The sequence below is a fragment of the Micromys minutus genome, assembly GCF_963924665.1.
Source record: "Micromys minutus genome assembly, chromosome: 15".
Classification (NCBI taxonomy): Eukaryota; Metazoa; Chordata; class Mammalia; order Rodentia; family Muridae; genus Micromys; species Micromys minutus.
In genome coordinates this window covers 5,367,305-5,383,213 of record NC_137984.1, presented here as the reverse complement: position 1 = coordinate 5,383,213, position 15,909 = coordinate 5,367,305, and the positions used below count along the sequence as shown (strand labels likewise).

Here is a 15,909-nt window from a genome sequence, read left to right as displayed (position 1 = left end):
TTGGCTAAATACCCAGGGCCTATCTAGATACCTCATTAGCATGGAGAACTCTGGGCTTCTTTTGATTTATGTTTTATGCTACATGACTGGTTCTAATGGTCCTCTCCGTGGGGCCTCATGGTGACATGTTCTAGGACAGGTAAGGTATGACCAGGAGCTGGTTCTGCAGCCTGGCACTCTTAACTATGAGATTCCCCGGGTTTTTGAGCCCTCTTTGCCGGTTCCTCTGCTGGGCGGCATAGTCCGCTGCCTTCACACTTAACCTTCAGGTTTCTTCACTCCTTTACTGTTTATCGAGCCATCGCCAACAAAGCACATTGACATGAAGAGGGATAAAGACCGTTCGGGGTTCAGTGCTCCACTTCCGCTAGGAGCTTCGTGACCTTGGCAAGTCATTAAACTCCTCAAAGCTCAGAGCCACCACCTCTTCTGCGAATGGAAAACAGCAGTGGTTCGACCTGGGTTGGTGAGGGTCAAATGAGAAAATGCAGAGGCGTTTGTGAGCGGAAGACAAGTTAATTTGCCATCTTCTGCCCTTCCCGATCCAACCAAGCAGAGCCCAGGGTGTTCCCTGTCCCTCTCAGATTAAAAAAAAAAAAATCCTCTGATCAATTTGATAGCAAGAAGAGTCGCTTTCCAAAAATCTACATGTCTAGTCTGGTATTACAATCAAATCTGGAAGAAATATTTAATTTAGGACTTCTGTCTGCCCATCTTCCCCCGGGCTCTGGCATCCAGTCAGAAAAGGGAGAGACGTCATTATCGGGGCTGCCCTGTGGAAGGGAAAAGCAGACTTGACCTCCAGCCGTAAAGCCAGGCACGACTTGAGGAGAGACCATAAGGGTCTCTTGGCATCAAACAGCTCCACTAATTTCTCTGTCTCATCGTTCTCCCCTTTGTCCTAGTGCCTTGGCTGGTGCTCAGTGAGATCTTTCCCGGTGGAATTAGAGGCCGAGCCATGGCCCTGACGTCTACCATGAACTGGGGCATCAACCTTCTCATCTCTTTGACATTTCTGACGGTGACTGGTAAGAGCTCTTTCCCATTCATGGCCCTCATAGTCTTCATTAAAGTGTTTACTGTGGAAAACTTTCAAATATACCCAAAATTAGAGAGATTGGTAAAGAAACACCAGTATGTACCTAACCTAAGCAGCCTTTAATCTTAATGTCTTTCTAACCTCCCACTTATCAAGTTATTTTGAATCATACCATATATATTTTCTTCATGGAATTTCAGCATGGATCTCGAAACGTTTAAAGCACAATATAATTATCACCCTTGAAATATTAATAATTTCTCCTAGTATCTCTGTTTACATTTTACCAAGTACCTTAGAGTTATTTTTTTATTGCTTGGGTTATCTGTAAATGCGTAATTTACAGGAGAAGGGTAGGTCCCAGCATGTGTAGGCACTGACTTCATTGTTTCCACTAGACTTTCACCTTTACAGTTTCAGGGGACAGACTACCTGGCGTATTGCACAGATCTTTGCAGGGTCCCCATAGGTTTCATGTCTGCGCTCCTCTGTGTTCCTTGTTAGGTTCTATGTATATCTACATGGAGGCTGGTTGAACTCCTTTGATTCTTGTCACCAGCCCTGTCCACACTCTTTCAGTCAGCCTGGGTTGTTTGTTGTTGTTTTGTTTTATTTTCCTGGACTGCTTCTCCAAAGAGAGGTTTATTTCTTCTCACTGCCATTTGGCTGCTCTGAATGCAGACCTTGTGTAAGGCAGGGTAAGTGCTTGAAACTTTGTGAGCCACCATGTGGTTGCTGGGATTTGAACTCAGGACCTCTGGAAGAGCAACCATTGCTCTAACCACTGAGCCGTCTCTCCAGCTCTCAGTCGTTCCCCAAATGCTGAAGTAACAAGGCAGTTTACCAGTGCTTTTCAAAACTGACCACTGAGATTTAATTTACACACACACACACACACACACACACACACACACACACACACACACACACAGAGGAGGGGGGCGAGGGAGAGAATCTGTTATTTAGTGTGTGTGTATGTGAAAGATTAAAAATGGCAACAAATGATCTAACTGGCTGATATACTGGCTGAGCTGAGGAAGAGGCGGACCCTTGAATAGATTTTTAAGCATGAATCCTAGGAAAACAGATTCTCCTCCTGCCCCCACAGTGGTAGTTGTCCTTCCAAGAGCTGACTATGACTATGTAGTACAGTCTGGCCTTGAACTTATGGCAATCCTCTTGTGTAAGCATCTTCCTTCAGCTAGGATTATAAGCACAAGCTACTATATACAACCAGATCCAATTAGTTTTGTTTTTTAAGATTTATTTATTATATATAAGTACACTGTCATATGTCTTCAGACACACCAGAAGACGGCATCAGATTCCATTACAGATGGTTGTGAGCCATCATGTGGTTGCTGGGATTTGAACTCAGGTCCTCTGGAAGAGCAGTCAGTGTTCTTAATCACAGAGCCATCTCTCCAACCCCTCCTCCCCCTCCAATTAGTTTTTAAGGCCTAGACTGATCAAAAATATTTACTTGACTTCTACTTGAGATGTCTAAAGATCTCTACATATTTTCAAAGATTGAATATTCAATCATAGATAAGAGCGATTTAAGAGATATGAGTCTTTTTTTTTTTTTTTTTTTTAGTGAGATTCACAAGCACACTGTTGTTAGTAAATAAGCATTGTACAGTGGGCACTGAATTCTGTTCTGAGAATACTAGTCTGACTCACTGTGTACCCAGGACAGAGCAGAGTGTTCAGAAAGACAGATCTGCAGTCCAAGTAAGGTATGGTTGTGGCGATAAGACTTGATCTGTCTGTTTCTGCTGGTGTTCCAGCAGAATGAGGAACAAGCTTAATGAGATAGCCGTTCAGGCTCTACTAATTCCAACTAATGCCACAGAGTTTGATTAAGCAATTCACCTGGCATTAGCGTACACCAGTGGCAAGAAAGGCATGAAGACAGGATTAAAACTGCCAAGGGCTGGCTTGGCGCTCAGAGGCTGTCTCAGCAGTTAGGAGCACTGGCTGTGCCACTAGGGACGATCAGAACTTTACCAAGGTGAGCACCTGGCACACATCTGTAGTCATACCTCTGAGCTGAGCAGAAACAGGAGAATCTTTAGGGCTTGTTAGTTTCCATCCTAGCTGAGAAAACATGGACTTCATGTGTGGGAGAGACCCTGCCTCAAAGAACATGCAAAGGGTAATAGAAGATGAGACTTGGTGTTTTCAGGCCTCCACATTTGTGCATGCACACACATACACACACATGTGCACACACATGCACATAAACAAACATACATACACACATGCACATATACACATGCACATATACATATACACTTGCACACATGCACATACACATACATACACACACATGCACATATGCACACATATACATCCGCACACACATTCACATACACTTACATGCACATACACACACATGCAGACACACACATGTGCACACACATATACTCACACACATGCACATATACACAGGCACACATACTTGCACACATGTACATACACATACATACACACACATGCAAACGCACACATACACATATGCGCACACACATGAACACTTAGACACATGCACTTGTAGCATGTAATTTTAAAAATCCATGCTAAATCTGGCTAGGCGCCTGCCTCTGAGGTCACTGCTAGCTTGGTGTCATGTTGCTGTGCCATTCTGTCTGCCCTGGTCTGGCATGTTCTTGTCTTTGTCTGTTCCTAGCCTGGTGCAGCAGCCTGAGACTGTGACCACTGGTCGCCTGTTTGTCCTAGCCAACACCTCTCCCACAAACACAGACTGCCTCTCCAGAGCTCTAGGCCCTCTCTCTTGCCAGCCCACCAGAGTGGCCAGCTCCGCTGGAGCCATGTGTCTGCTCCCTCTCACTCACTGCACAGTGAGTCACTATCCTAAAGTCATCAGCTCTTCTGTGTTGGGATTCTTCTTGTGGCACAGGCCATCACTGAATCTAACAATTCCCGGCCAACATCCTGCATCTTCATGTCTGCCCACCGCCTGATCTGACAACTCATCCTCCCTCCCCCTACCTGCCTTGCCCCGAAAATCCTACCTCCATGTCTTTGATCAGCAATTTGCTTCTTGTCATCTTCATTAGCAGTCAAATAATTGGGGGGGGAATTCCCCTACATACACTAACACACGTATACCACACACATACACACACATTCACACATAAGAGAAACGCACACCTTTAAAAAGAAAGAAATATGTCTTTGTCTTCTTTGTCCTGTTTCTTCTTACCTCATCTCAAACTTACCCACAGTGGTTGCTATGCTTAGACCCACTATTTCTTGTCATACTGAACTCTTACTGCAGTCCAGAGACCAACAGACAAGCTTACACATGTCCGAATGTCTAGTGTAATGTACCTTGAACTTGGCTAATGGTTAGAAAGGGTTATAATTTTGTTCAGAAGTGGTCAAGAGAGCTGACAAGTGAAATCTGCCAAAACCTGAGGATCTCGGTTCTTGCTGATGATGTCTTACTCTGCAGATTTTCCTTTATTGGCTCTGCTCTCAAATTGAAATTGTGATGGTTGTAAGACAGCCTTGTATTTTACCTGATAAGGTTGGGGGTGAGGTATTATAAAACAAAAGGAACCTGGCCATGTTCTGAATTTGCAAACTGTACTTCCACGGTGGATAGTAGCGTGCAGAAAGATACACGTGGCTTCCCGCAGGCTCTGAGAAGCTCACAAACGGGATCAATGCAGCACAGAATACCTTTCTAATCACATTGTTTTTTGTCCCTTATAGATCGTATTGGCTTGTCATGGGTGTGCTTCATATATACAATCCTGAGTCTGGCATCCCTGGGTTTTGTTGTTCTGTTTATACCCGAGACAAAGGGACGTTCTTTGGAACAAATATCTGTGGAGCTAGCGAAGGCGTAAGTATCTGTATCTTTGGCCTTTGGTCAAAGTGTAGCTTTTATATACAATTAATTCAATAACATCTGACGTTGTTTTAGGATATTCCCTTTGCTGTAAGGCTGTCTACATAATCCTACTTCCCGCCCATGCCCTTGATGTGTGTGAACCTTTGCTTATTGGTAAACAAGGCTTTTAAAACTCTGTTCAAGCAATGAGCAAGAATCCCAAGCTGGGCATGGAACTAAAAGCCCGTGATCCTAGCACACCAGAGGCAAAGTCAAGAAGACTGAATTCAAGGTGACCCTTAGCTACATGTAAGTGTTAGGCCAGCTTCAAGAGATCTCACCTTAACCTCCCTCTGCCCCAAGAAAGAACATCTTCATTTCTAGCTCCTCACCCGGGAGGCCAACGTTGTTTGAGGTTCTAGGTAGATGCTGGGATCTGACGCTTGTCCTGGGCTAAGACCATGGATAGCTTCGGTGCATCATCTAAAACAGGCTCAAGGGTCTCCTGAATCTAAAACAGGCTCAAGGGTCTCCTGAGCCCAAACCCTTAAGGCTAAGATTAGCAGAAGAACTCTCGGTGCTAAATGTCTACGGTTTCTTACAATGTGGCACACTCGAGTTAATTTTAGTAAGGTAAGGAGTGTCTTACATGATTAGGCATTTAGAATTAAATTCTAGGCACTTAAGTGAATTACACATGGAGAGAGAAGACAAATAATTTAACTGGAAAGTGGGCCATGAACACCGTTCAGAGGCAGAGCGCCAAGTTCTAACTGATAGGTCTCAGGGCCAGAGGGAAGTGGTAGCCACAGTCTAGGCATGAAGGGAAACATGTTCTTCTTAGGATTAAACTGGAAATGGTGCCCCAATTAGTCCTCAGCTTTACGACAAAGGAGTAAAGTGTATTAATTTTTTAAAATAGGTTGTAATTTCTGTCTTAAAAATAGTGCTCAGGCACCGAGGACTATGACAGGGACGCCCTAGGCTCCGTCTGAGGGATGGTCCAGGGCAGCAGACGAGCTGATAGTGGGAGGATAGGCCGGCAAGTCAGTCCCGAGTTAGCCTGGCCCGGAATGACTAGGCTTGTGGAACTTTGTGTTGATGACCCTTGGTGTGGTTGCAATCGTTAAAACAACTGAAGTCACTGAGCAAAAAGTTCCTCTCAGTTCAAATCGTAAGTTGGCCATCAAGTTTGGGTTACACTTTGCTGCAGATGAGGCCACTTTCATAAAATAAAACAGAAATGATTAATATATAACGAAATGAATGCAGTTGTCAGGAAGGCTGATTGATTACCTAATTGCACATGAGACTGGGTATGAACAAGTCAACCCTTCCTCTTAGCTGCAGGACAGCACAGGTTTGCTTTTTGTTTGTTTGAAAGAGGGTCTCAACACAAGCTGGCCTTGAACTCCCAACCCCCATCCTCCACCCCTCAACACAGAGCAGGTTTTCACTGAGGGTCCTAAGAGGTCTCTTTGTCCATATTCTACATAGTTCATGCAACGACAGGAGGAAGCAGTAAGGATTAAAATGAGCCACATACAAGCTACTCTCATCTCTGCTTTGCCTGCTACTTCCTTCATGGTTTAATTCTTCTTCCCTAAGGCAACAGACTAGAAAGAATCAAAACCGTTAACTCCAGCGTTTGGGAGGTAGAGGTGAGGGATCTCTCAAGTTCCAGGCTAGCCTGGTCTGTCTACACAGCAAATTCCAGGCTAGCCAGTGTTATATAGTTATACAGGAGGGTCACTAGATCCTCCCCCAATTAAATACTGAAAATTAAGGGAACAAAGAAGAACCTGTTCCTACTTTAGGTGGTAAACAAGAAATGAGATCACTGTAGGATACCATTGCTGGTTTTGTTAGAAAATGTCATTGTATAGGTCTTTCCCCCCTAAAGGAGAGAGTACCAGCGCTGAGTCTTGAAAGTCGAGTCGTTTGGGTAAGAAAAGTTCTTGGGGGCTGAGGTGTTTTGCACAGGAACACTGCACTCACAACTATGCTACGAAGGTAACATGCCTTTGAGACTGCAAGATGAGCCCAGAACAAAGAGGGGTCAGGCAGGATCTCTATCTTAGTAAGGACTTTGGACTTTAGGGCAGTAGTGAGTTTTATCCCCTCGGCAATGCATAGCATGTGAGAAATATACCATGTGTCAGACGGAATACCTGTGCCATGAGTATACATATGGAGGCCAAAGCTGGGCTTTGCCACCTTCTTCTATTGAGCTCCACTGTATTCTTTTGAGCTAGGTCTCTCAGTGAACTTGATGTTCACCATTTTGGGTAAGCTGGATGGATTCTCTCGGCTCCACCCCTTGGTGCTAGGGTTGTAGGCATGCTTAACCACACCCAACTTCTACATAGGTGCTAAAGCTTTCCACGCTTGTGCAGAAAATGCCCATATCCACTGAGCCACCCTTCTAGCAGAAGTGTTTAAAATAAAAGGAGATGAAGTGGCCAGAGTTTAGAAGGAATGTTCTGGCAAAATTGGAAGGGTAGACAGAGAAGTGGCGGAATGAGATGGCAGATGGGAAGGTGTGAAACTGGACACGGTGCAGCAAGAGAAACCACGAACCTGGGTGGCAGACAGGAAGGATGGATGAGGGAAAATAGCCAATGGGAATTGTTCTCAGGCATCCAGAACCAATCCAGCATGCATGAGAGACATTCAGGGCAGCAAGAGGTTGGGGAAGAGGGGCAGGTTTGGCAGAGGGTCTGGGGTGGAGGTTGCAGATAGCCCTGGGTTCCGTCTGGTCCCCTCTGTGGTGCTCATGTGACAGTAAGTGGAGGATGCAAGCATGTGCAGGAAACTGGGACACAGGAGAAACACCTCTCAAGATACAGACGTGGCAGCCAGCACAGGGACGCAGGCACTTGGGACGCGGGCAGTGGCTGCGTGAGAAACATCTGCAGAGCCCACGCTTTTGGCAGCTATTTAAAAATATATATATTAAGAATCATCAGTCCAGAAGAGGCTGGCCTTTCGTTGCATGTATGGTAAATCCAATTTGTGTGTATGCACTTTTGAATTACCCAACTCCTAATGTGTTTTACAGGTCTGTTTAGAAAAAGTCTTGTGAACAACAGTAAGTCTGTTAGGATTGAACTGCCGAGCAAACCGTTCCTTTCCTTTAACAGACAAAGCTAAGGGCTTATAACCGACCACACTGCCTTTCCTTCCAAAACTCTTAATCATTTCTCTTTCAGCAGCTTTCAGGTAGGGTTGTCAGGTAAAGCAAACCACAAATCCTAATGACCTGAAGACAGAACTAAGAAATACCCAATCTTTCTGTTCAGTGGGCTTCAAGAATGCTCCTTAAGAGCATAGGATTTGCGTATCTAAAACTCAGCAAACTTTTCAGCATTCTGGGAGCAGGGAGGATAGTAAGAGCATACACCCCTGACTGACTGTCTGAGTCATGCAGTTACTCAAAGCCTCGGTCGGGCACTGTCTGAGGCAGTCACGTGTTGAAAGCTAGAAGACTGAAGTGAAGTTACTGTGAGCCCTCAACAGTGCTGTGAGGGGAAACAGGCAAGGACATGGGGGGGGGGGGTGGCGGACAGGTCTGTGGCTGAAAGGGACAGCAACAGCAGGGCCTGTGGGGTGCGTGCTGCAGGGGGTTCCCCAGACTAAGCTCCGAAAGGAAAAGAATTCTTTCAACTCCTCATCACCCAATCTTAAAGGGCTGCAAGCTTTTCTCTCCTTGGTGCAGTAGGTTGAGCCAAGCTTTCAAAATGAGTGTGAGTAAGCAGTGAGCTATGGAAGCCTACTTGGGACAGTTTGGGACATATGTTAACAGGGTTTCCTGGTGAGAAACAGAGACAGAAATTTGAGTGGATTATCAAATGAACCAAGGAAATGTAAGGCAGTGGAAAGCCTGGGGAACCGCCAGTCTGTGGAGACTGAAGTGAAGCTGACAGAGGAGGGCTACTGCTGAGCTTTTGGAATCTAGAAGTTAATAAAACGGGAGAATCGACTTTTGTCACCATGGAAACCAGTCCTCACGTGCAAATCCCACTAGAGTTTTCCCAAGGAGTAAGAAAGTTAACTCTAACATCGCGCTCATTTTAAATTTGATACTGCACATTGCTTAATATTTCCTCTCTCCTATTAGAGTCGGTCCCCACCCCAGCCCCAGTTTTTACAAAGCTGAGAAAACAACTCTTCTTCCAAGGATGCTAAGTTCCTAATAAAATAAATAGAGACTCAGCTGAGAGTCAGGAAACACACTGCTATCATGTAATTTGAAAGGGTTTTGTTTCTAATATCTGCCTTGCCAACTACAAACCCCAATGGGATGTTTGTTATATTCAGTTTCTTCAACTGTGATTTACCTTCCTTGTTCTCCCAACTTAGGTGAAAACAAACCAGCTCATGTTTTATAAATAGGTCAGTTCTGACGTCTGTTTTATTGTTAGGAGTTGATGTGGTTTGTCCATTCCTGCAGGCAAGCAAGCTGCTTCTAAACACCAAGAGAGCCTGGGAGATAGCGCGGTCAGTTCCGTGTGTGCCATGCAAACATATTTGTCCCCAGCACACAGTGGGGTGGTGGCAGCGAATGCCTGCAATCCTAGCACTGAGAGAGAAGGCAGGAGGACTCCTGAAGATTGCTGGCCAGCCAATCCAGCCAGATCTGAGTTCCAGGTTCAGTGAGAGGCCCTGGGTGTATGTGTGAGACACTCAGTGTCGCGCGCGCGCACACAAACACACACACACACAGTAAATAAATGAACGGATATGTATTTATTGAGCAACTATTATGCATCGGACCCTGGACTCTGGTGAGGATTCTGTAACCAAATTATCAACACAAAAAGACAAAAACAATACTCCCAGGATAAGGAAAATGTACTGACTAGTGCTTGGGGCAGGGCGTCCTTTAGAAGGCTGCACTAAGATAACCTTTAAGATATGGTCCGGGAGGGTAGGGATACAGAGAATGCAGGCCGAGAGCTGCTAGTCCAGAGGCTAACTCAGAAACAGGCTTAACCTGTTCCTGGAAGGGCAAGAACTCTTCAGAGGGCACAGTCCTGGGTTGATGCAGCAGGTTGAGGGAGGAGTTGCTCTAACTGCAGTGGGGAGAACCTCGTGTTTAGCATGGACAGTGACAGGATGTGACTGGCATTCCAGGCCAGGTGCGTTATGGGTAGCCTGAGGCTGAGGACGCTCCCATGCACAGCGCTGGCCTCACATGGCCCTTCATGCCGCATGGCAGCCATGAATCTCCAGTCTGTCCTAACGATTGTCTGGCTTTGTGCTCACACCACCAGCCCTCCAGGTTTGAGCGCCGGCTATGTATTCCCATTGTGTCAAACCCGCATACCCCGTCCCTTCTCCAAGACTTACTCCTTCACTTCATTCTCCATTTCCTTGTACCTTGGTACTTTTTATCAGCCAAGAACACAAACTTGTGGGGACTCCCCCTCCCCCTCTTTTAAAAAAGCTATGGCTCCACAAATCCCTGCCTTGTCTTTAACTGACTGCATGGTTGAGCGTCACTGTGAACACCAGACGCTCTTGCCTCTAGCCCCCAAGTGCCATCTTTACAGGTGTGTGCCACTACATCCGGCTTATGAGGTGCCAGGGACTGAAGCCAGGACTTCCTGTATGCTGGGCAAATCATCTGCCAACCGATCTGCACACTGCTTCTCCCGATCTTCTATAAAGGGTACTTTGGTACCATTTGTCTCCCAAATTTGCCATTTCCTTCTTTACAGCGAGGTTCTTTACCCCTTCTGCCTCTTTTCCCTTCTCACCAACCTGCTCCCATGAGACCTCCATGGCTACCCACTTCCCGGAAACAGTCCTGCGGCGGGACCAGTTCTCAGCGCGTGTCTTAGTGGAGTGTGTGATCTTTTCTCAATGGCTTTACCGAATACGGGGACCTACCTCTTGGCTGTCCCATCTGTCCCCACACAGCTGTCCTCACCTGGTTCCACATCATGTCTGTGGTGGGCTTGAACTTCCTCCTGTGGCTGCTCTCTCCCTCTCATGGCCTCATCTGGGTCAGTGTCATGCCCTCTGAACCACATTTACCGGGAGCTGAAATGAATCAGCCTCCATCTCTCCTAGCCTCGAGGTGTGCCTACCCGTGCCTTGCTTTCCGTGTCTCCTCAGGGGAAGAGATAAGCTAAGCATGCTAGGAAGCTCAGCCACTGGCTCCACACCTACCTTTCTCAGTTGAGTCAGTGTCTTCTTTTTCATCGCTGCAGCCAGACGCCCGGCTTTCGTCTCTCCCCCACACCCTACCTTCAGAGCAGGCTGTGCTGGCTCCTCTTCCCACCACCCATTTCTTCCACCACCTCTGAGGTACCATGAACTCCTTTCATTACCACAGTGGCTACTACCTGGTCCCGGCTTCCCAACTTCCTTCCTCCCCTCCACTTGTTCCTTTCGAAAGGTGACCAGTCTTTTGTTGCAGTCTCCTTGGGGTTCATCACGTGGCAGAAAAGCGATATAGGTTATGCTTCCTACTCCTTTACTCCAGCCAGCGGCTGTTCTCGTCCTTCCCCAGGGCAGCCTTCTGCCCTAGTGCCACCTGGTCCCTGCCAACCTGCTTGACGTCGCTCTCGCCTCCCGCATTCCAGTTCTCAACAGTTCTGACTTGGCTCATTAAGGATCTCTCATTAGATCTGGTTCCTTGGGAGCAGGAGTCTGTATAATATGTGGGTAATATATGTACCACATATATGCTTAGTGTCAGAGGCTAGAAGGCTGGAGTTAAGGACTCGTGTGAGCCGCCACGTACAGACTGGGGACCAGGCAGAGGTTCTCCGCTAGAGCAACAAACGGTAACAACTTAACAGTTTGCTGCTGTTTCTCATGATCTCCTGGCTTGTAAGGAAGCTCACTGCTGCTGGGCAGTAACAAATGAACAGGAGAACGAGATACAGGAGTGAGGCATGGTCAGCCCATCATCCAAGCTTCTGAGGCACCGAGATACAGTAGCCTGAAGGGTCTAGGCTTCAAGGCACAGGGGGACCTTTCCATCTCCTCTCTTTCCCCCAGCCCCCGTAAACTGTCACAGGCCAGTCCCTCGGAGTACTGTGCCAGTGTATTCTGGGATTCTGCACAAGGATTCCCAACTTGAACTCCAGGAATTATGGATTGTTGAGCAGCGTATAATCCCTACCACAGCCCTCGCTGTCTCCTATGGTCTCATCCACAGCTTTACACTCCCAAATCACATACTTTTGCATTTGTCCATGAAAACACAAGCCCCTTGGAAGCCACTCTTACCCAGCATCACCCACATTGCCTACTGAGACCTATCTTGCTCACTGTGGAAGACAGAAAAGTTCAAAGGCCCTCCCTTCCTGATACATAAAAGGGTATAGCATATTTTATGTGCATACAAGTAATTTATGCTGTAGGAAAGGGGAACAGAAGGCAGAATATTGGCATAAGAGCAAACTAGAAAATGCAAGAAAATGAGTCAGGATTAGGGGTGAAATCACTCCTTCCTGGCTGGTAATACACTTTTGGAGTCTTGGCCTGAATAGAGCAGTGCTGTGGCCATGTTCTGAGAGGACAGCTGCCTCTTTACTCTCGAATGAGACTCAGCAAAGGCCGAAGGTACATACCACAGTTCTCAACACCTTAAGGCTTTGCAGTAAAAAAAAAATGTTTTTCCATGAACTAAACCATGACAACCCCAGAGTGATTTTAAAAATAATACACTGCAGATTTCTTTCAAGTACTATATAAACGAAGAATGACATTTTCATTAGCGCCTCTTTCTCTTTCAGGAACTATGTGAAAAACAACATTTGTTTTATGAGTCATCAACAAGAATCAGTGCCAACGCAGTTTCAAAAGAGGAAGGCCCAAGAGCCGCTTCCAGAGTGTAAGAAGCTGTGTGGAAGGGGACAGTCACAGCGGCCCTCACCAGACACCTAAGGCTCCACCTGTGGCACAGTGGCAAGCCTTACGAGGGTCTCTGCCATGGTTTCTCCTCACTGTCATGGAGAAGTTTTACACAGGCACCATGACATCAGAAAGACCACCGTTAATTCCTCTTCCCCCAAACTTGCAAAGGCACATGAGGCACCAATGCCCTGAAGTATCAGGTCAAACAAAACAATACTGGCAGGTTCAAAGCCCTCAACTTTCTTTCCTAGTTTAGCTTTTGAAAAGACTGTGTTCTAGTGATGAGGCCTCTGCCTGAAGCTGTCTGTGTAGATGCCACTCACAGCTTCATACTCAGGCACAGCCGTGTTCTGGGCAGGCACTTAACATGTGTGCCTCTGAAGACACTCCTCGCTCCAGGTCTTCTGTCAACACACTGTGGGGTGACGTCATTGCATCTATGTTGTACGTTAGGACAGAGTCCCGGACAAGACTTTAGTTGTCACTCGAGTCCACCAGGTCAACGATTCCTCAGCTTGTACATCACACCGAGTGAGATACTAGTCAATCAAAATGTTCTTTTGTAAGTTTTATGCCAATTTTTAAAACTCTTCAGATAAGCCATTTTCTATCTTTTTGTTTAAATGACTAGAAAGATCAATTTAAAATTCCTGGGACCATATTTATTTAGAAATAGCTGCTAGTAAATATTAGAAAAGGAGTCCGATTAAATAGTATTATTTATCCAGATCTCTAGGCAGTTAGCTTTAAGTTATAAAGTCAAATCTCCTAAGACTTGTCCCCTGGGAAGGCTTTCGTGGCGACCGGCAGCCTTCTGCACGTCTTCCCACTGCTCAGGACCGGTTCTACCTCAGGCTTCAGCAGGCTGACTCTCATTGCTCACTTCCCACTGGCTCGGAGGGCACTGGCATCAGGACACGCCCCTTTCCCTCTGTGAAGAGCAGTGATGGCGAGCCACACCAGCAAGGTGGCTTCTACCCACACGATTCTCCATTTTTTCCACTTGAATTTTAAGATCTGCCAAAGCATTTCACCAACAGAATTTGCATATGGTAGAAAAACAACCCGTTATAAAAAGAGCCCAGACCCAGTTTGGGATTTCCTTCCTCCCGGCCTGAGGTGCATGCCCACCACACGCCCTGGGAGCAAAGTGCAGACACTGAGAGCAGGCAGCAGGAAGAGCAGGAAGAGCACTGCCTCAGCCTGGGGCACCGCAGGAGGCCTGGTTCTCAAATGCAGCCTCCACATTAACCCACAACTTAAATCTGGGGGATGTCTCGGTATATTTCACATTGAGGATTGTGCATGGTTTCTTTTGTTGAGTGAGGAGAGGGTCGGGTGTGTTTCATAGAGCACCACCAAATTCATCATCAGTCTCTGAATTACAGGCCACATTCTTTGAAACACGCGAGGCAGGTTATCAGTGCAGGCTGTTTTCTCCTTTTTCCCTCCAAGTTCTTGGATTAAGATATTTTTAAAATTGTTAAATGACCCAATTTTACACACTTATATTGTTTGTGTATTTCTTGTGAATGGGCAAAAATCAAGCAAACGTAGCTGATTACTAATGACAATGGAAGCACCGCAAGCCTTCTACTCTCTAGTATGGACCCTAAGCACCTGTGTCTTTAAAAGAGCTTTTTACCCAGTATTAGCCCCACCCCACTCCCAGCACATGAAGCCTTTGGTTTTCAAAAATAAAAAGGGGGAATACTTAAAACTTGTATTATATATTCACAGTTTTTATTTATAGAAAAATTTTTACAGTACTTGTAGAAAACCAGGCGGCGCGAGACCCTCGTACTCCTCAGCTCTGTTCAGTGAACCGTGCAGGAAGCTGCCGGAGTGCCACACTCGTGAACCCCGACGCACCGTGCTCCCCCCGACGCACCGTGCTCCCCCCGACGCACCGTGCTCCCCCCCCTCCTCACCTGGCTTTCAGGTCACTCAACACTGAAAAATGCTACAGCACTTGGATCTGCACCTACCCCAGTTTGTACCTCACACGTTTCCGAACGCTGCAAAACAGGAATTCACTGTCAAACAAGTGGTGAACCCTCGTGGTTTTGAAGCAGTCTACCTCTACCTCTGAATTTTTGATAATCTTAAAAGCCAAAAACAAAACAAAACAGAAAAAAAAAACACCCAAATACAAAAACAAGTTTTAAAAAAATTGAAGGCTTAAAAAAGTCACAATTAACTATGAGAAAAGCAAGTGTAACAGCTTCCCTTTGCTCCCATGTTCTGAAGGAGCAGAGAGGCAGGGTATGAGAAAGCTTAAAGACAAAACTGAACATCCACTCCTATGCACGATTCAGCCTTTTAAGGTTTATAATATGGTGCAGATGCTGCAAGCCTTTGCAAATGTTTAAAAAAAATACCGTAGTAAGTCAGAGCTTTGTGGGGAATAGTTTGTACAGAGAATCTTAAGTTTGGACTCCATCTGGCTTATCTGTAGGTAAAGCCACTCTTGGCTACTCGAAGCTCCCATCAGACTCAGTCTTTTCACCCAGAGCCCATGCATGGCTGGGGGCCCTGCCTCAGAGAACAGGAGTTTCCGGTGGCCTCTCTCAGTCCTCCAATCGCTCAAGACTGGAAAGGACGGAGATGAGCCTGCCAGCGGCTCCCTGGGTCAGGTGGAGCTGGAACCATAGTGGCACAGCCATAGCTTGTGGCCATGTCTTAGTAAAACACAAGCCAATCATTTCTGACAAGACTTTCGGTACAACCTTGAGCACCAACCGAAGGGTAATAAGAACCTCAATCGCTCCCTCTGCCGACAGCCAGGCTTCCAGAGTAACAACGGCAACGCGGTTGCTGCATGTACGCCAGGACAGGAAAAGGCCTCTCTTCAGTTCCTTAGCTTTTAAAACGCACCTACCATTTCCTATCATATTAACTTAGTAACACAAACACCATCATTTCTCTGTGGAGTTCTACCCTAGTTATCTAGAGCTTATATACATGGTTTTTACTCCCAATCGGCAAGGAAAGAATTCTAACTGGTATTTGAACAGAGCATGAAAAGATACTATATACACAGAGCACACACATTAATACAAACTCGCTGCAGAAAGAAGCCCACACACTGTAGCCCGAGTCTAAACCTGCATAGCTCTTAAAAAATTAT

At 46.2% G+C, this 15,909-nt stretch overlaps 1 protein-coding gene across 2 annotated transcripts in view; it reads left to right on the top strand.

Annotated features, from left to right (window-relative positions):
• SLC2A12 (solute carrier family 2 member 12) overlaps positions 1-14,496 on the top strand; it is a 52,805-nt gene extending 38,309 nt beyond the window's left edge. Inside the window, exons 3-5 of one of the 2 annotated variants that reach the window (XM_080929366.1) lie at positions 906-1,028; positions 4,784-4,916; positions 12,659-14,496. In XM_080929366.1, coding sequence (XP_080785492.1) covers positions 906-1,028; positions 4,784-4,916; positions 12,659-12,809 — 407 coding nt within the window. In that variant the 3' untranslated portion in view covers positions 12,810-14,496. The remainder of the gene's footprint in view (positions 1-905; positions 1,029-4,783; positions 4,917-12,658) is intronic. The other variant, XM_080929367.1, reaches the window with a different exon arrangement.
• Positions 14,497-15,909: the final 1,413 nt, after the last annotated feature.